The 21816-nt window shown below is 40.3% G+C and overlaps 1 protein-coding gene across 1 annotated transcript in view; it reads right to left on the reverse strand.

Moving 5' to 3' along the window:
- Positions 1-6008: 6008 nt before the first annotated feature.
- shq1 (SHQ1, H/ACA ribonucleoprotein assembly factor) overlaps positions 6009-21816 on the reverse strand; it is a 108832-nt gene continuing 93024 nt past the window's right edge. The window contains exon 11 of the mRNA XM_062996718.1: positions 6009-7770. Coding sequence (XP_062852788.1) covers positions 7158-7770 — 613 coding nt within the window. The 3' untranslated portion in view covers positions 6009-7157. The remainder of the gene's footprint in view (positions 7771-21816) is intronic.

Genomic DNA, 21816 nt, shown 5'->3' on the forward strand with positions numbered 1-21816 from the left:
GCAACACTCTGTCACTTTATCAATGGCAGGCCCGGAGGGGAAAGAGACTGCTTGTGCAGCATGGATGGTGGATAAAGAAGCAGCATTTGATAGTGGTCAGAGTGATGACTGGGCTCCGGGTTGCTGCCAGAGAGCCTGGTCAGCTCTTCTCTAGGGAAACTGGTTTAATGGCACAATCCATCTCCCTAATGCAATAGTACAGAGAGCACAGAGGCCTGTGCAGCCATTATCACAACCTCTGAGGCTAGGGTAGAGAAAGAGGAAAACAGAAAAGATTAAACCGATTTACTTGACGAGGTGGGCACACTGGAGCGGCGCGCTATGGTCCCACAGTCGGCGCAGTGCACGCGTCTCTTCATCACCTCATGAATCTCATTTGAAATGAGCAAACAGTGCTCTCAGAGGCACCCATCCATTCCTCAACACACACTGGTTTTAATTGCTTTAGGTCTACTCCTCTTGGCATGAACATTTTTAAAAAATTTGACTATTTTTATACTGAACAAAAGTTTTTATTTTTTTATAACTCTTATTAATGTGCTTTATTGAGACTGTAGTCAAGACTATCAGAAATGGTCTTTCCATGACCACATAGCAAGGGATACTAACTTGTAATAGTGCAATCAATGTGGTACATCAAGAGAACAGTATAAGCCTAAATGCTTAACCCTTACATCACAATGCATTTTGGAGCTCATTTTTCTAGCACGCAAATCTGATAAATAAACCTGAATAAGACAAAAGAACATTTCCCTAACAGTCAAAAGTTTTGGAACCCCTCTATTTTCACCAAAATGTAAGCAGTTCAAGTCTAGTGAACAATCTGTACATGTGAATAACAATAAATGAGGTTAAGTTAGCAATGAAAGCAAATTAAGCATTCAAAATTTCTACAGATGTCCCAAAATTGGGCGGCCCGGTGGCTTAGTGGGTAGCACTATCGCCTCACAGCAAGAAGGTCCTGGGTTCGATCCCCAGGTGGAACGGTCCGGGTCCTTTCTGTGTGGAGTTTACATGTTCTCCTTGTGTCTGTGTGGGTTTCCTCTGGGAGCTACGGTTTCCTTCCGCATTCCAAAGACATGCAAGTGAGGTCAATTGGAAATACAAACTTGTCTATGACTGTGTTTGACTTTAAACTTGTGAACTGATAAATTGTGTATCAAGTAATTACCGCTTCTGTCATGAATGTAACCAAAGTGTGTAAAACATTACATTAAAAATCCTAAATAAATGAAGTAGTATTCAATGGGTATGTGCAATCAGTGCAGTACACCATGAGAACAGTATAAGCCTAAATGCTTGACGCTTACAGTAACACGTCCTTTGAAGCTTATAATCTAAATGAAATTTTGCTGGCATACAAATCTGATTAATAAACCTGATTAAGACAACAGGACATTTCTCTACCAGTCAAAAGGTTTGGAATCCCATCACTTACATAAGCAGTTCAAGTCCAGTGAACAATCTGTACATGGTAATAACAAGAAATAAGGTACCAAGAACTGAAACTGATTGTAAATTAACAAATTAAAAAAGATAACAAAATGCTTTTTCACGGAATGACTCAGTGTCTACTTACAGCTGTTCTACAGCAATGGAAGTAAATTAATCATTGCAAATTGTTGCAAAACATTTCTACAGATGGTCCAAGACTTGTTAACTATTTACAACACCCTGTCTGTTTAAAAGCCTGTGTAATTACATGTTTTAGGACTGGACAAAACTGCACTACAGGATAAAGTGTATCGCCATTGTAATGGCGAGAAAAGGGCAAGTAACAAAAGAAAAAAGGTGGACTATTTAAAACATAATTGTAATACTGTATACGAGGGTTCTTCAAAAAGTTTTCACTTTTTTTTTACTTTATTTTTTAAGAATTCTAAAAACAAATCACATCAATTTTCTACATAGTCACCTTCAGATGCATTTTTCCCAGCGTCGTACCAACTTTTTAATGCCATCAGCAAAAAATGTTTTTGGTTGAGAGCGTAGCCACTGATGCACCGCTCCTTTCATATCATCATCACATGAAAATCTTCTTTCCCTTAAAGCTTCTTTGAGCGGTCCAAAAAGGTGGAAATCAAATGGTGCTAAATCCGGACTATAAGCTCTTTCTCAATCTCTCAGACACGACCAATAAGTACTCCTCCCGTCCTCACGGCTTTCAACGAAAATATAGAAGTGCTGAAACTTTTTGAAGATCCCTCTTAAATCTAAGTTTTTTTCTATAGAGAAACTGTAAAGAAAGCCAAGGTGTCAGTGAGTACAGTTTCCTACACCAATAAACGGCCTAACTGAGTGCCGGTCCCTAGCACGAATAAGGAGGGTTGTGTGAGGAAGGGCATCCGGCATAAAAACGGTGCCAAATCAGGAACAAAGAACAGAATGATCCACTGTGATGACCCATTAATTCGAGAGCAGCTGAAGGAAGGAAAAACACACAGCTAGTGTAATATTATCAGCTTTCCTTATCATCTACATTATCTACAATAACCAACACTATTGAGCAGTAACAGTGCTTTCACACAATCACACCACACTAAACTTGTAGCTCAGCCATTAGCCTACAGGACAAGTAATCCCTAGTTGCAAATTAAAGAGAGCAAGGGTTCATTATATGTATTAACAATTATGATTTGCGAAGATGTCTGACACTTTATCTCCGAAGTAATTGGAGAAATTTACAAAATAAATATTCCAAATAAGCCAAATAAATGTTCATTTCTGTAAAAATCTTTAAACGTCTTCAGCACTAGCTCAGCAGGATCTGAAATCTCGCTCAGCTTTTGACACTCTCTCCAGAGAACTAGCGGAGGCTGCAGTAAACATTTCCTGCTGATATGTCAAACCTCCCCATTTATCGTCCGACAACCTCCCTTGCTTTTTTCATAAACTCCCACTGAGATGACAGAGCATAACTGAAACACTCTAATCCTCATTTAGTTCATATCAAGAGCTGACATGAGCACGATTTGTTTCAAAGCAAAGAGGATCTGAGCACCGTCACCCACTAAAGAATTGTGAAAATTGGAACAAAATTGTTTAAGTGCTCCCTACTGTGATTTGAACAGCTATTATTATGTGGTAATAGAGACATGAACCGTCAGTGCAAGACATTTTATCAAATATTTAATAGAACATTATTAATATTTGATGTGTATTTCAAATCAACCTGTACAATAATACAACATAAAAGTATAAAATAGACGCCCAGGTGGCGCAGTGGGATATTCCGCTAGTGCACCAGCGCCGAGATTCTAAACTCCTCAGTTCGAAACTCGTCGTTGCCACCGGTCGGCTGGGCGCCATCTAGCGGGCATAATTGGCAGTGCCTGCAGGGCGGGATGACGGACTATGTGGGTAGGGTCTTCAAACACTGTGTAAGGACCCCGATAAGCAGATGGAGAGGCGCCTGTGCAGAATGCATGGGTAAAAGGGTTCCATTAAGGGCTGCATGTGGGTCGGAAAAGACGTGAGCAGCAATATACCCACCGCAACTGCAATCAGGAATCCCACAGCAGCGGAAGACAAACTCACCATGTTAAATTGGGAGAAAATGGGAGAAAATGCATAAAATATAATAGAAAAAAATATTTTTAATGATAAAAGAACATATGTATAATGTTATGCTCACACTGCACAATTAAATTCAGGTTTTTCTGGTAAAAATCCTTTTCTTTTACGTTGTTTTGGCTAGCTGCTCTGTATCTGACACTTGTTTAAACAGATCACATTCCTAAACAGACCCACAAAAGATGAACACAGACTCTGGATTCATTGATACAGTTTCATTGATTTTATACTAAAAATAAAATTTTTTATAACTTTCACATAAAGAAGCAGGAAAAACACAACATAAGAGTAAATAATTTTATATTTTTATTATTTTTTTATTTTTTATTATTAAGGACGTACAGTGGGGCCAAAAAGTATTTAGTCAGCCACTGATTGTACAAATTCTCCTACTTAGAAAGATGAGAGAGGTCTGTAATTTTCATCATAGGTACACTTCAACTATGAGAGACAAAATTAGAAAAAAAAATCCAGGAAATCACATTGTAGGATTTTTAAAGAATTTATTTGTAAATTATGGTGGAAAATAAGTATTTGGTCACCCACAAACAAGCAAGATTTCTGGCTCTCACAGACCTGTAACTTCTTCTTTAAGAAGCTCTTCTGTCCTCCACTCGTTACCTGTATTAATGGCACCTGTTTGACATCGTTATCTGTATAAAAGACACCTGTCCACATCCTCAAACAGTCAGACTCCAAACTCAACCATGGCCAAGACCAAAGAGCTGTCAAAGGACACCAGGAAGAAAATTGTAGACCTGCACCAGGCTGGGAAGAGTGAATCTACAATAGGCAAGCAGGTTGGTGTGAATAAATCAACTGTGGGAGCAATTGTAAGAAAATGGAAGACATATAAGACCATTGATAATCTCCCTCGATCCCGTGGGGTCAAAATGATCATGAGAACGGTGAGCAAAATATCCCAGAACTACACGGAGGGACCTGATGAATGACCTGCAGAGAGCTGGGACCAAAGTAACAAGGCTACCATCAGTAACACACTACGCCGAGAGGGACTCAAATCCTGCAGTGCCAGGCGTGTCCCCCTGCTTAAGCCAGTACATGTCCAGGCCCGTCTGAAGTTTGCCAGAGAGCTTATGGATGATCCAGAAGAGGATTGGGAGAATATCATGTGGTCAGATGAAACCAAAATGGAACTTTTTGGTAAAAACTCAACTCGTCGTGTTTGGAGGAAGAAGAATGCTGAGTAAACACAATACCTACTGTGAAGCATGGGGGTGGAAACATCATGCTTTGGGGCTGTTTTTCTGCAAAGGGGACAGGACGACTGATCTGTGTTAAGGGAAGAATGAACGGGGCCATGTATCGTGAGATTTTAAGCCCAAACCTCCTTCCATCAGTGAGAGCATTGAAGATGAAACGTGGCTGGGTCTTCCAGCATGACAATGATCCCAAACACACCGCTCGGGCAACGAAGGAGTGGCTCTGTAAAAAGCATTTCAAGGTCCTGGAGTGGCCTAGCCAGTCTCCAGACCTCAACCCCATAGAAAATTTGTGGAGTCTGTGTTGCCCAGCGACAGCCCCAAAACATCACTTTTTTTCTCATTTTGTCTCTCATAGTTGAAGTGTACCTATGATGAAAATTACAGACCTCTCTCATCTTTCTAAGTAGGAGAACCTGCACAATCAGTGGCTGACTAAATACTTTTTGGCCCCACTGTATGTCTTAAATCAGATACAATGCAACAATGACCAGGATAGAGAGGTTGTAAAACATGAAAATGATTAAATAAACGTTTCTTTAACTTTTTAGTCTAATGACCCTTTGCAATAATAGATCTAAAAACAATAAACATTGTAAATATTATTGCATGTAATTATGTTTTATATGTTTATTTAATTATAATTTTATTAAAATTATATAAATAAAATAACAGAGCAATTATTTGCACTAACATAATACAGTGGTACCTCGTAACTCGACATCCCCTAAACTCGACACCCTTCAGGGAGAAATCTGTACCCTTAAACTCGACATGTTAAGCCTTTAACAACGACTTGAGGGGTGCGGTGAAACATCATTAGAGTGCGAATATGAGACGAATCTGCATTATAACTGGGGGTTCTGAGAAATTGTGAGAATCACCTTTTCTGCGTTTAAACACATTGTAAAAAATAAAGCTTAACGTGGATTAATGCACTAAAAGAACGACAAAGAAATACTAAAAGTCTCTTAATTATTACTGCTTTTAAGTTCTCTCCACTAATGAAATTCCTCGCTCATTGTTTTAGTTAAAAATCAGAAGGTCGCTGGTTCAAGCCCCACCTCTGTCAGGTTGCTGCTGTTGGGCCCTTGAGCAAGACCCTTAACCCCTTAATTGCTCAATTGTAACTGTAATGTAAGTCGCTTTGGATATAGGCGTCTGCTAAATGTCGAAAACGTAAATGTAAATATAAAAATACAATAAAACCTGTTTGTTTGTTTGTTTATTGGGATTTTTACGTCATGTTTTACACTTTGGTTACATTTATGACAAGAACAGTTGTTACTCATTACACAAGATTCATCAGTTCACAAGTTTAATGCCAAACACAGTCATGGACAATTTTGTATCTCCAATTCACTTGCATGTTTTTGGACTGTGGGAGGAAACCGGAGCTCCCGGGGAGAACATGCAAACTCCACACAGAAAGAGACCTGGGCCACCCCACCTAGGGATCGAAACCAGAACCTACCCACTACTGAGCCACCATGCCACCCCAGTAAAACCTGCACTTTACCTTTACTTCTTGATTGTATCCTTATGCTTCTTAATCGTGGAGATACTTCATACCGTATTCCGTTTAGTAAAGGAGCATTCACAGGCGGTGCACCAACGGTGAAAAAAAAAAAGCGGAACAGTGCAAACGCTATTTTGTCACTACTCATGTCAATGCACCTTTACTGCACGGAATATGGTATTAAGAAGCGTAAGTTTACAGAAGTAAATGTAAAGTGCAGGTTTTATTGTATTTTTATATTGGTTTTCAGCTGTTTTTCAATTGTATTTTATATTGTACTCATGTTACTTTTAGTGTATAAGTGTCAAAAACAACCCCATTAATTTACATTACACTAAAATATATGCAGGACCACGGAATGCATTAACAGGTTTTCCTGAAAAAAATACCTTGAATTTCAACGTGACTGCCCAAACCAATTAACGTTGAAGTTTCAAGGTACAACTGTATTGCATGTTTCAGAACGGGTGCTCATTAGGGTTCAGTGTACCCAAATAAATTCAGCTAAAAATTCACCAAAACAAGATTTAATTATAAGTAAAAAACATGAGAATAAACTTAAACAATATTTAACAACAACAATAAACAATAATAGCTGTCTTCGTGATCTTACATCCTGTTTTATTTCCCCAGTGAAATATTATAAGCACATTACATTTTTCTACCACAAAGTGTCCCAGATCCAAATTAAAAACGTGATTTGCTGGTATCTGTGACACATGGGAAAATAATCCAGCCACTTTTACCTGCAGTGTGAAAGTAGGCATTGATTTATCATCAAAGAAGAATCAAATCACCATCTGTTAATGGTCCTTAATCTCTTTAGGTTCCTGTGAAATCAATTACTCATTCGGTTGGTCTTCATCATCACTGTCGAGTTCCTCCGATTCCACAAAACGCAGAGGGTTTCTATTTGATCGAAGTTCCAACAGAGCTGCGCTACTTGCTGCTTTTCGTCCATCTAGAGTTGGTGGGGAGTTGTCAGTCCATCTCAGTCTCTCCCCCTCCCTGTTTCCCTCTGCTTCTGTGCTGCCGGAGGAAACCCTCGTCTGAGACACGTCCTCTCCGATAATCAGCTCCTCCTTCAGTCTCTCTTCTAGCTCCTGGATCAGCCTCCCTTCATGCTGGAGCTCCAGAGAAGGAGACGAGGCAGGTACCGCTGTATTAGGCTTTTCTACTTGGTCGTGTTGCACTTCGGACTTACAGACACTGCTTTCAAGCTCCTCCTCTTCTTCACTACTGCTGCTGCTACAGCTGCTGGATCCTTCCTCATCCCCCTCATCTTCAGTTTCCTCTGCTTGCTCTTTGCGTTTAGCCTTTTGGCTTTTCATTTGCTCCTCCTCCTCTACTGTGAGTGCAGCAGCTTGCTCTAGAATCAGTATCTCCAGGTCCAGGTCACCCTTGGTCAGCTCGGCTTTATGTAACGCTTCAGCCAGTGCGACGATGTGCTTGGACCTGACAGATAAAACAGAGATGATCAGACGAGATCAGACAGAGTCACATAGAGAAATATTTATAAGCTAGTGATATTTAAATTGCAAGGCAGGGCTAAAAAATAACAGAAACTACTACGAAAATAAACATAATTGCAGCCTAGGGGTTAAGGTCACTGGTTCTAGCCCCACCACTGCCAGGTTGCCGCTGTTGGGCCCTTGAGCAAGGCCCTTAACCCATAATTGCTTAGACTGTATACTGTCACAGAACTGTAACTCGTTTGGATAAAATTGCCTGCTAAATAAAAAAAAAAAACCACAAAAGGCGTTCATAAATTTTTTTTCTTAGGGTCATTCCTATTAATTTCAATAAGACAATGCCAAGCCAGATTAAACATGGATGGCTTTGTACTAAGTGAGTGCAGTTGCTAAACTGGCCTGCCTGCAGTCCAGACCTGTCTTCCACTAAAAACATTTGGCACATTTTAAAGCGCAATACATGCCAAAGAAAACCTTAGACTGTTAAACAGCTAAAGAGTTAGATTTGCAAGTATAGAGACCCTACCACAACTAGTGTTCTCAGTTGTCACACGATTACAGAACATTGTTATTTATTTATTGATTAGGATTTTAATGTCATGTTTTACACTTTGGTTACATTCGTGACAGGACAGGTAGTTACTGGTTACACACGATTCATCAGTTTTATACACTGATCAGCCATAACATTAAAACCACCTCCTTGTGTCTACACTCACTGTGTAGACACAAGCTCCACTTACCATATAAAAGCACTTTGTAGTTCTACAATTACTGACTGTAGTCCATATGTTAGCCTGCTTTCACCCTCTTCTTCAATGGTCAGTACCCCCACAGGACCACTACCGAGCAGGTATTATTTAAGTGGTGGATCATTCTCAGCACTGCAGTGACAATGACATGGTGGTGGTGTGTTAGTGTGTGCTGGTATGAGTGGATCAGACACAGCAGCGCTGCTGGAGTTTTTAAATACCGTGTCCACTCACTGTCCACTCTATTAGAAACTCCTACCTAGTTGGTCCACCTTGTAGATGTAAAGTCAGAGACGATCGCTCATCTATTGCTGCTGTTTGAGTTGGTCATCTTCTAGACCTTCATCAGTGGTCACAGGATGCTGCTTGCAGGGCACTGTTGGCTGGATATTTTTGGTTGGTGGACTATTCTCAGTCCAGCAGTGACAGTGAGGTGTTTAAAAACTCCATCAGCATTGCTGTGTCTTATCCACTCATACCAGCACAACACACTAACACACCACCACCATGTCAGTGTCACTGCAGTGCTGAGAATGATCCACCACCTAAATAATACCTGCTCTGTGGTGGTCCTGGGAGAGTTCTGACCATTGAAGTACAGCATGAAAGAGGGCTAACAAAGCATGCAGAGAAACAGATAGACTACAGTTAGTAATTGTAGAACTACAAAGTGCTTCTATATGGTAAGTGGAGCTGATAAAATGGACAGCGAGTGTAGAAACAAGGAGGTGGTTTTAATGTTATGGTTGATCGGTGTATATACACGAGGAATAGCCTAGCGGGTCTCAGCTCTGCCATGGCTGACCCAAACAAGCTGGGGCATGCAAAGAAAGGATTGTGTTGTACTGTACATCTGTATATGTATATATGACACATAAAGGCATTCTATTTTGTATATATATAACAGTAAATTGTGGCCAACTGTTTCTGGTATATGTATATGTGTTTAAATGTGTATGTATGTACTGTAACTATAACTGAAATGTATGCAAACTCATGTAACTTAAATCTCATTTTTTATTTGTCAAATGTTCCTTGATTCAGGTTAATTAGCTGTAATTAAACTTTAACTAGATGCTACATTAGATAATTTGATAATTAAATGGGAACCTAAACCAGTGCACCTTAATGCATTCATTTCTTTAATAGCTCAAAACTTGCTGGCTAAAATGCTAACACTGTGGGAGATATTTTCAAAGTTTAGTCTAGATTCGAAAAGCACACTTACCAAAGCATTTTGTTGTTTCCATAAAGACAAATGAGTTCTCCCGGGAATGAAATGGTAAATAATGAAACAATAAAGATTTAAAAGACCTATCAGATGAGTGACGCTTAAAAAGGCTTTCGTGTATCTACGTGTCTACTTATGATCAAGCCTGATTTGGCATCCTAATAACAATTCTAGAGACTTGTAGAATCTATAACAAGGTAAATTAAAGTTGGCCTGGTAGCTAATAGCCACCCAACCTGTTAATAGTGCACTTAATATTGTCTTTTATCTTTGCTTCTCATCAGTCTGTATATGGACAAGTGTGAAAACAAGATTTAAAACCACTGCTTAGAGACTGAATAAAGGATTTAGACACAGTGTGTCAAAGGTCCCCCATAACCATGTACTCTCAAGTATGTTATCCTGTCAATCTGTTATGTATATGTTCTGTATTGCCTTTATCTTGAGTTGGTTGTGTTTTTTTAGACTTATATTTGAGAACTGTGCTTGTAAAGGCACAAATCAAACAAAGCGTGTTATCGTTTTCCTTAAACAAGTAGGCAGCGAACCTTCAGTGAAGTAGATAAAGTCCTTTTGTTTCCAGGCATGAACTGTCAGATATACTCAGAGTTTTGAAAGAGGGTAGCGAAGCCGCTACAGGCGCGAGGTTAGCATTCAGTTCACACAGCTGCTGTCTCCATGGCTACTGTTGGGAAAACTTGGTAGCAGCACTTGAGTGCATGCTTATCAGACCTGCTCTCTGGTGGAGTAATTATTTTTGGTGTTAGACAGTTTCCTTCTCACGCACACCCGCACTTACATTCTGGCTTGCATACGAGCACAAACAATGTCTACATCACACTTTAACTTCTTTGCGAACCACGCTACAATTCAAGGCTTAAGTTTACATTCATGTTGTGGGGAAGGGCTGCTTCTGCCTTTTTTAGTTCATGAGACTAAGTGCACACGACCTGGCCGTGGAGACGGGGCAGTAGAGACAGAGCTGCACTTCCTCACCCAATGCTCCAAATACCACCACATTCATACCCAATTTTTCAACAAATTCAACAATATCATCTCCAACTTTAATTCCCTCCCAGATTCGACAAGCTACCCCACCTACTGGGGAAGCACAGATACACCTTTTCCACTGACCCAGATCCGGCTCCATTCTGGTTCGCGAACTTGATTTTGAACCAGTTCTGCATGTTTCCACCGAAAAAAGAGGTTTCAGACAGCGAACTAGCATTCTAATCTGGCACCTCAGAATACTTGGTTTTTCAGTGCGAACCTCGACGTCATCTGTGGGCGTGTCAAAGTGTAGAGGTTTGGGTGCTTTCACATGAGAAGCTGCTGAACCGCGTTTGCGCTGCACTTTCATCTTTTAAAGTTGACCTGATTACATTTTGATCCAGTTTGCCACTGAAATTCACTGATATTTTCAAAGCGATGAACTGTGTGATATGACGTGATAAAAGTGACCCGGACAGTACCAAAAAACGCTTAATGTGGAAAATAAAGCGTAACGTTGCTTGTTGTACTAAAACAATGACCGATGAATTTGGGTAGTACAGAGCACTTATAACCAGTAATAACGGAGAGTGTTTGTGTCGTACTTTTAGTACATTAAGCAACATTACGCATTTTTAGGTGAAGCTTTCCCGAGAGGCGGATTCAGAACCCCGAGCTGCATAAACACCACACGTGAAGTAAATACAGCTAAACACAGATACATGTGGAGCTTTTAGAGTGGATTTGATGGGTGTTTCACACAGATGTTTGATCGTGTCATGGAACTTTAGTGATGTTCACCGCTCTAGTCGAGCACTGAGCAAATCGGCTATTTGTGCCGAGGGTCGCGGTGAGAACAAAGCGCAAAACGCTTCTCACGTCAATGAACTAAAGAAAACAACAACTGCAACAAACACGTCTACGTCTTCTTATTACCAATAGTTGAGTGATGCTTTTTGCATAAAAACAAACATCTGTAACAACAGCACAAATGCTCGAACATAATATACACACTCCACCATCACATCTCTACTCTTTACTTTCGTTGTGTAATGCCCACCGTTGATGACGCATGATTGCTTCCCAAAAACTGGTGGAAACGTGGGTCGGTTCTCTACAAAACACCAAGGTTTGAAAAAACCTGAACAGAACCGGTTCAAGAACCAGGGTTCTTTTGGTGAAAAAGCGCTAAGAGAGAGCTGCACACTGGGGCAAACAAGGTAAGGAATAGTTGGTGACCATGGCTCACGCACACACACACTTTTGTTTTTATTACTGCTTACATTTACTATTATTACTGTCACTGTTAATTTTTCTTATTTTAATTGTTACCACTTGGACTGTTTTTCTTACATTTTTATATGTATATCTGTAACATTTTCTATTGTTATTCTTTTATTATTATATTTTCCTAAATTAGTAATTAGTAATTAAGATTTGGCAATACAAATGTCCATATATTGTCATGCCAATAAAGCTACGTTTGAGTTTAGTTTGAGGAATCAGCAACAAACAAAGTTTTAAGATGGGTGTCTTCTTGGAGCTTCCCACATTAGAGACATACAGACCCAAAAAACAGACAAATTCTGTATCTCAAAAGTCAAGGAAAACAAGCATCAAGGATCTTTGCTTTTCTGTTTCCCTATAAATTCCCCTGCTTGTTTGAACAGCTTTTCAAAAAAAGCCAAATCACAACCATTTCTTCTTCAAACTAACTATATTTTCTACTAATAGGGTTTTAGCAGATGTGTGTCCTTAAGGCTGCTGTCTGCTTGTATTACATTAAGGAAATTTCAATCGACAAACACAAAGTACATCTGCTAAATTCTGTAATTGTAAGTGTTGATTTTGGAGCAGAGGTTTCCTGTATTACAGACTCTAGACATGTGGTTAGGTAGAGCTTGCTTGATTATGGATTATGGGGATTCCAGCAGCTTAGAATTCATGGCAGGCCTGTATTTCGGCAATTTTTGGATGACATCTGACCATTTAACAAATTTACTCCTAGCCTAAAGTGACAGTTTGTGTTTTTATCCTGGGGTGTGCAACTCTTTTTCCATGGCTATAAAGCAGTCACCAGATGTAGTCAATCATAATTGATATTAGAGTTAAGAGGTCTCGCTACCTTTAATAAAAAAGAACAAAAACCCTATGAGTTGTTTCCTACAAAGAAGTGGCCAACAGAAGAAACAAGAAACAGCTGTAAAAATTAATACATGTTCCTAATACAAGTCTACTTATTTTCCCAGTACATTACTTTCTATACTAACGTACTGTTTTAAATACATATAATCTGGCCTGTACAGCTTCAACAGAAGATCTGCTTGCTCAGGAGCAACCAGACAATGCTTCTGTTTGAAAGGGAAAAGTGCTACAATGCACTAAAGCTTCTAATGCGAGCGGGCCTTAGCGAAATGCATTATTCATGCAGCAAACAAGTCCGGGTCGCTGCCAAAACTCAAGTGCCTCCTACTAAGCGCTCCAGACAGGCAGTGGTCTCTGTCGACACAGTGATTATCAGAGCGGCCAGAGTGGTTTCGGGGTCGTGGGTTATTCACTGGGGAGGAAAACGGGAGGAGATGCGGCCCTCTGTGCTTCAATTAACCCACTACTGAGACGCGAGATGCCTTCTTATTAGACAGCGAGGCTAATGGTCTCCCGCCTGCTGAGCAAAAGGAGCTATTGAGAGTGGGTGAGCTCAGCTAATGCCTCTAGAGAAGGATCTGTACACAGCGATTTAGCAGAGTGCAGCAGGTTTAGGATATCGTCAGGCAGGGGAAAAAAACAGCGAGACAGTAGACTGTATTAGGTAATATACTGCTGTCTCTGTGTTTGTGTATTTATGTGCTGAAAGCCTGACAGGGAAAACAAACTCCTGCCACAAGAACGGCTGAATGTGTAAACCTCCCACACTGTGAGGAGTCAACAGACAGGGATCACTGATTACACAACCAATAATACCAACCACGACAACAAACACAAGTAGTTAAAAGCTCTTGGAATGCAGTACAATTCACTGAGGATTCTTATTAAAAATGCATAAAATAATCCTTGTTGTTATGTTAATCTTTAACTATTTCCCAATATTTCCTAAAAGTGCCTCATGAAATGTCTGGGTGCGTCAGAAAAGCTTTTCCTTCAAAATCATTTTAAAATCATGCACATATGAACCAGTCCATACAACTCCAGTGATGCCTAGTTCACACTACATGATTTTTGCCCTGATTTTCGCTTGACGACAGGTCGCTGCTAGATGTGGCAGCTCGGAGGCAACTCGGGGTTCGCTCAGTGATCGAAACTCGGCACTCGATAACTATGTGTGAACTGTTCAACGACTTGATCCAAGCGGCTCACCGAGCGGCTGGCCAATCGCTCGCAGACTTAAGAAAAATATCTAACATGTTAAATATCTGGACCTGTTGGCGACTCAAAATCATGTAGTGTGAAAGGTGTCGTGTGGTTGTGATTGTTATCACATTATGAATGCAAAATACAGAAGTGAAACCCGAAGGAGGAGTTGTAAATGTGTGAAACGGGCATAATATAGTTTTTAACAGAATACATCGGCACACACAAGCTTTACAGTATTTGTGACCTTATCATCTATGCCAAACCATAATACCAATGCTGCATTGCAAAAAATATTTATCTCATTATTACTTTCACGCTACACATCAGCGCACAAACAACTTTGATCGCTCGCTTATTGCTGGTGTGCATTTTTGGACATGGTATCACTAAACCCCTCATCATTCTTGTGTGTGTTTTTGTGACAAAACATAGTTTGGGAGACCAGATAGACTCGTCCGAGATTCCTCATGGTGATAGATTGTGTAGTGTGTGAACCCCTATCACTGATCAGTCATGTTGTGTGAAAACCACAACTACTTAAAAGACTCCCGATTACAAGAGATTAAGTTGTGTAGTGTGAACTGTACAGCGATTTGATGACTTGAAATTCATGTAGTGTGAACTTGGCATGATTCTTACTTGGTGGGACAGGAGTGACAGTAACAGCTAATTGTTACATTGGTGCATTCGGTGTATGAACCACCTCCTTGTTTCTACACTCACTGTCCATTTTATCAGCTCCACTTACCATATAGAAGAAATTTGTAGCTCTACAATTACTGACTGTAGTCTATCTGCTCCTCTGCATGCTTTGTTAGCCCCCTTTCACCCTGTTCTTCAATGGACGAAACCCCCGCAGGACCACCACAGAGCAGGTATTATTTGGGTGGTGGGTCATTCTCAGCACTGCAGTGACACTGACATGGTGGTGGTGTGTTGTGCTGGTATGAGTGGATCAGACACAGCAGTGCTGATGGAGTTTTTAAACACCTCACTGTCACTGCCGGCCTGAGAATAGTCCACCAACCAAAAACATCCAGCCAACAGCACCCTGTGGGCAGCATCCTGTGACCACTGATGACGGTCTAGAAAATGACCAACTCAAACAGCAGCAATAGATGAGAGATCGTCTCTGACTTTACGTCTACAAGGTGGACCAACTAGGTAGAAGTATCTAATAGAGTGGACAGTAAGTGGACACGGTATTTAAAAAAAACTCCAGCAGCACTGCTGTGTCCGATCCACTCATACCAGCACAACATATACAAACACACCACCACCATGTCATTGACACTGCAATGCTGAGAATGATCCACCACCTAAATAATACCTACTCTGTGGTGGCTGTGGGGGTCCTGAACATTGAAGAACAGGGTGAAAGCAGGCTAGAAAGATATGTAGAGAAATAGATGGACTACAGTCAGTAATTGTAGAACTACAAAGTGCTTTTATATGGTAAGTGGAGCTGATAAAATGGACAGTGAGTGTAGAAACAAGGAGGTGGTTTTAATGTTATGGCTGATCAGTGTATGAATGGATTGCTAGATGGGGAAGAGGGTTAATAGATAAGAATAGAGTCAGATTGACAGGTTGATGTGTGAGTAGTAGTAGTATTTGTTTTCATGGTCATACCAGCATCTATGGCTACATTTAGAGCATATACTTGGTGAAGTATCTTGTGTAAATTATTTGGTCTTATCGTTTTCTGTGGCTGTGTTTCTGATGATTGGACTGATTTTGTCAGTTGGTCGTTTTCTTATTCCGCTCAGTTTGCCGTTTATCTATAATGAAGGTTCTTATGGGGTGGATGTCAGTTGGCAGGATGTAACATTTGGTGATTTCTTTCCTGTTTGCGCTTTTAGCTGTTCTATCTGCATGCTCATTTCCTGTAAGCCTGTAGTGTCCTGATATCCAACAGAAGATGACTTGATGTTGCTTCCATAGTGTATTTGTTTTTGTGATGATGTCCGCTAGTGTGGAGTGATCCGTGTTAACGGTTTTAAAAGCTTGTAGGCAGGATTTTAATGTTGTATTTTTTATAAAATATACTGTTGTGCAGGGAGCAGAGCTCAGTAGGCGGATACTGTGTTGTAGACTTGGGGTCAAAACTGCTGCTACTACGTGGTTTCCTGTTTTGGATCCATCTGTATTAATATTGCTCTGGGATTAAGAAGGTTTACTGGTATTTTATGGAGTGTACTCTTAACTTCTCATTTTCAGCCAGGTTGAGGATGACCTTGGGTTTCTTAAGGTCCCATTGTGGGGTTGGGTTATGGTGCAGCTTGGCTAGGCTGTCTAGTTGGATGTTTAAATTTGTAGATAGGGCTTATCTGTTCTCCACAGGGTCTGATATAGTGATTTTTTTTTCTATAGAAGTGGTTGTGTTGGAGGTTAAAGACTGGGGAGTGGGCTTGGTTTTGTTCATTTTGACAATGTATTGTAGTGCTAATTTGTCACGCCTGAGGTTTAGAGAAAGTTTGGAGAGAGGTTTTAGAAGAATGCCTTTATTTATCATATATACCTATAAAGGTGTACAGCACAACAAATTTTTTTGAGCGCAGGGTCAGCCATTGATTGTATGGCGCCCCCTGGAGCCGAGAGGATTAGGGCCTTTCTCAAAGGCCCAACAATGGCAGCATGGCAGAGCCTGGATTCAAACTCTCAACCTTTCGATTGATAGCTCAAAGCTCTACCCACTAGGCTACCACTGCCCCAGGTTCATTTGCTTCCACATAGACTTTAGGCTGGTGACATTCTGAACGCACCCGGGGCTAGTCTTAGTCCCTGGTGATGGATGGCATCTAGCATTAGTGTATGACTTCCTTGCTCCACCATAGTCAGTGCTTCCATAGTCAAGGTGGAATCAGACCAATGTTCCATAAAGATGTAGTAGTTCTTTTTGAGTTGCCTCATGTGCGTTACAAAAGACAGTTAGCTGTCTAGACTGTCCGACCTCAATTCTGTCCCTGTCAATGAAGCGCTCTGGTTCAGGGTGTAGGGATCTTAATTGGTAAAAGTGGTTGCATACTGTTTTGGTTTCGGAGAATATAAACCTGTTTTTGAGTGACTTGGATGTGATTTATGGTCAGTTGTAGTTTCCCTCCTGTTGTTGGCCACTTGCCCCTTGCTGCATATGCAATGGTCATCCATATATAGGCTGATGGTTACTGATAGAACGCTACCCTGGGAAAATTTGACAGGGTGTTGTTTCTTCTTACTTTACATTTTCAGTTTGATAAGTTTGATTTGAAGATTATTAGTCGTTCCTGTAGTCCCATCTGGTGCATGTCCTTTAATGCTCCATATTTCCATATTGTGTTATAGGCTTTTTCCAGATAAAAAGGCCGCTATGACATATTCCTTGTTAATAAATCAATCTTGGATGTGCGTTTGCCACCATGAGGTGGTCTACTGTGCTCTTTCCTTTCCTAAAGCTGCACTGGTACCCATATAAGTCATTCATTTTACATTCTCTACATGGTTTTGCACATACATCTGGTCAGGGTTATGGTGTTCAGTCACTGTGGTATTTTCTCGGTTTTGGGATGGAAATGATTATCGCTACTTTGGATATTTTTGGTATATTCCACATGTTTTCTGTTTATGTTTTTGAGTAGTTGTTGGGGAGTGCTTCAGCATTTGGTAGTGGATTTGATCTGGTCCAGCAGTGGCACCATGTGATTTATTTCTTGAGCTCAAGAGCTCTTTTATTGTCAAGTGTCTGTTGTATGATTTGTTATTGTCCAAGTGAAAGTCTGGTTATTGAGGTTCTTGTATGTCTTTTATGTGGAATTCTGGCATGAGGAATTCTGGAAAGCAGTTCAGCGCTGGTGAGTTTATTTCAAATGTCTTTTTCGGTGGTCAGTACGGTTCATTTGAGTTAGATTTGTAGCTTATTTGTCTTGTTTGGCATGTTGCGCATCAAGTTCCAGACTGCCCTTGTCAGTGTGTTTGTTAGTCATGATAGGAATGTCTTCCAGCTTTGTGCGTTTTTTTTTTTTTTTGGCTTTGTTTAATGATCAGATTTTGGGTTTTGTTAGGTTTTCTGATGTTGCTTTTCTTTTGAACAGTCTTTCTGCCTGTTTCCATACTTTTATTGCAGCTTGGTTGCATTTCTTTTTGGTTTTGGTTGTTTTTAGGATGTTTTTCTGCTATTTCTGTTAGGATGTCTGTTTACCATTTCATTAGGTCTGTACTGTCCTGCTTTTGTGTGAAGATTTTTTCTCCAGCATAGACATCCACATTTGTGCCAATTAGCTCTTTAAGTCGCCACCTTTGTGTAGTTCTGTTCTGCCCAGGGTTTTAATGAGCGCAAAGTGGTCGTTGCCACAAAAGTGTGTTGTACATGCTATAGTTACTGAGTCTGTCGGGTTAGGTATGTTTCTGGGAGACAGAAGGTAACGGGTTAGTGTTGTGACTAATTGATGCAGTTTGGAGAGATTGGTTTTAAATCAATTTCATTGTATTGTTGTTCACTTTCATTAGGTTGGTAGCATGGGTATTAGTATCTCAGCCTCTGGAGGAGGGGCTTCGACTGTAGGATGTTGTTGGTTCTTTCATTTCTATGTCTTCATAGTTTTCATTTTTACTTTGAGTATTTTCTTGATTTGTTTTTGGTTGTGGAATGCTTTATTTTTTTTGTAACTTGGCTGTTTGTTTAGTTGTCCTATCTCATTTTGGGACAGTTGGATTGCTTTTGGTGTATTTGGTTCTTGAGCACTCATTGTTTTCTTCTTGGTGGTAGAGGTGACTTTATTGCTCCTGATAGTTTAGGGTTTGTCACGTGTGAATTCTGTCTGTCATGCATTGTTGCTGGTATTCTTTACTGGCAGTGAAAAGGCTTTTCCAAATTTTTAGGAGAGATTTTTCAAGTCTTCAACTTGTTTTCTGGCTTCTGAGTAGTTGATCTAGTGGGTATATTTAAAATTTTTTATGTCCTTCTCTTTTATCCTAGGCAGTCTGTGGATGATGTGCAGTGATTTCTTGTGTAGTTTGTGCATTTTAGAGATCTTTGACACTCAGTTGTAGCAGGTGGCTTTTTGTTTGTTTGCAAATTATGCTGATCTGAGCCTGTAAGTGACATTTAAAGCATCTGAGCGGAATTGTGTATATTTTCCAGTGGTTGATGTCTGTCTAATGTCAGTACGTACAAGTCTTGTCGCCTGATTATGATTCATTTTCCATGTGATGCTTTTTTCATGCCTTTGTTTGTTAGTTTAGATGCTATTTATGTCTCCTTTGTGTACAGATAACTCATTTGCTACTACTGAAGAAGGGCACTCTTTGGCTTGTAGTAGGTTTTCCGATTGTACTTGCATTGTACATTCTATTAGTATCTGGACAGATCTTAGTTTTTCTGCATCTTCAGTTGTTCCTGCTCTCCCTCAGATAACCTTGTGAATAAAAAAGGGGGATAATTTGGTGAATGATATAGAGATTCGTGTATTATAAATCTCAGCTAGTTTTCAACATTCTGTGGATATGCATTAGGGTGATGTGGTGATATATTCAACAATGACATATAAATAGTCATATGGGTCAAGGGTCAATCATTAATGACCGCGCAATGGGGACACCAGGTTTCACCCAGGGGATGATTTGACCAGCCTATTGATTGGAGCAGGCCAACCCCCTGGCTATGTAAAGTAGGAGCCAAAATGCTGTGTTGGAGCACTGGTGGCTGCAGCTCGCCATGCTCCTCAAACGACAGGATCTCTTCCTCCACAGAAAGAGGTTGCACCTCACAGGAAGCAAGGTGCCTCATTTGTCGCTTCTTACAAACAGCAAAAGAGGAGCTGTGGACCTATTCTTTCAGCATTCCACACAGGGCAGTTGAAGTGTTAATTGGAGGGTAAAAAGGGAGGTGGATGAATGGCAGGTTGATGGATGGGACACTAAATTGATATACAAAAGGATGGGTTAATGAATTAATTAAAGAATGGGTAGATAAAAGCAGCATTGGCAAATAGGTAGAATGGTCGGGAGGCTGTTTGAGAGGATGAACAATGGATGGACAGTTAGGTGTATGGATGAATGGATCCTTATAACTAGCAAGTAATATAAAAACAATATACTAAGAAGCAAAACTAACATCTGGATAAGTAATAAATCTGCAATTGTATATTAAAATGAGGTTTGCTATCTATTGTAGAGATGTTTGCAGATGTTCAGAAGATTGGGTAGATAAATGAATAGACTAATGAGCAGAACGGCAGATTAAAAGATGGGTAGATGAGCAGAAGGATGGATTAATGGGCAAATAGGTGGAATAATGGAAGGTTAAATAGACAAATTAATAAATGGCTGGGCAGATTGATGGGTAGACAGTGAAGTGGATGAAGGATCTGTGAATGATGAATGATTCCTTAGTCTCTTCTAGCAGTATAAATGGCAGATTAAATAATATACACCAATCAGCCATAACATTAAAACCATCTCCTTGTTTCTACACTCACTGTCCATTTTATCAGCTTCACTTATAATATAGAAGAACTTTGTAGTTCTACAATTACTGACTGTAGTCCATCTGTTTCTCTACATACTTTTTTAAAATGCTTTCACCCTGTTCTTCAATGGTCAGGAGCCGCACAGGGCCACCACAGAGCAGGTATTATTTAGGTGGTGGATCATTCTCAGCACTGCAGTAACACTGACATGGAGGTGGTGTGTTAGTGTGTGTTGTGCTGGTATAAGTGGATCAGACACAGCAGCGCTGCTGGAGTTTTTAAATACTGTGTCCACTCACTGTCTACTTTATTAGACGCTACCTAGTTGGTTTACCTTGCAGACGTAAAGTCAGAGGCAATCGCTCATCTATTGCTGCTGTTTGAGTTGGTCATCTTTTAGACCTTCATCAGTGGTCACAGGACGCTGCCCATGGGGCGCTGTTGGCTAGATATTTTTGGTTGGTGGACTATTCTCAGTCCAGCAGTGACAATAGGGTGTTTAAAAATTCCATCGGCATTGCTGTGTCTCATCCACTCATACCAGCACAACACACACTAACACACCACCTAATGATCCACCACCTAAATAATACCTACTCTGTAGTGGTCCTGTGGGGGTCAAGACCATTGAAGAACAGGGTGAAAGCAGGCTAAAAAGTATGTAGAGAAACAGATGGACTACAGTCCGTAATTGTAGAACTACAAAGTGCTTCTATATGGTAAGTGGAGCTGATAAAATGGACAGTGAGTGTAAAAACAAGGACCAAAGTCCAAATCCATGGAATTTAGAATCACTGTGCCTCATAAATGCTTTATACATGAGGATCTAGGGGTTTGTATACGTAGTGCAAAACATTCTTAAAACTGAAGTTGGAATGTATTCCAGGTTAAAGAAAAAATTTACAAGCCATAAGCTGAATAAGCATTAGCTTTCTTCTTTCGAGCAGCTCTTTCAACATGGCCTCAAACCATAGGCTTTGGATGCAGAAGAAGGTTAAAGCAACATGATCCTAAAAGACACCTCAAAGCAAGCCTAGATCCTCCAGCAGAGCATATAGTTCTGTAAAACCAAGTGAGAATCTTCATGGTGCGATGAGGTTGCAGGAAGTCCCATGAAAGAAGCAGCACTTCAAACACTCACAGTATTACCAACCCCCATCCACCCCAAAGGGAAGTCATTATTGAGTTAGTGCTGCAGAGGCTTGCTCGTTCTTTCTCTCTTTCTTTCTCTGTTTTTCTTTCTTTGTCGATCTTTCTGC

The sequence above is a fragment of the Trichomycterus rosablanca genome, chromosome 6, assembly GCF_030014385.1.
Source record: "Trichomycterus rosablanca isolate fTriRos1 chromosome 6, fTriRos1.hap1, whole genome shotgun sequence".
Classification (NCBI taxonomy): domain Eukaryota; kingdom Metazoa; phylum Chordata; class Actinopteri; order Siluriformes; family Trichomycteridae; genus Trichomycterus; species Trichomycterus rosablanca.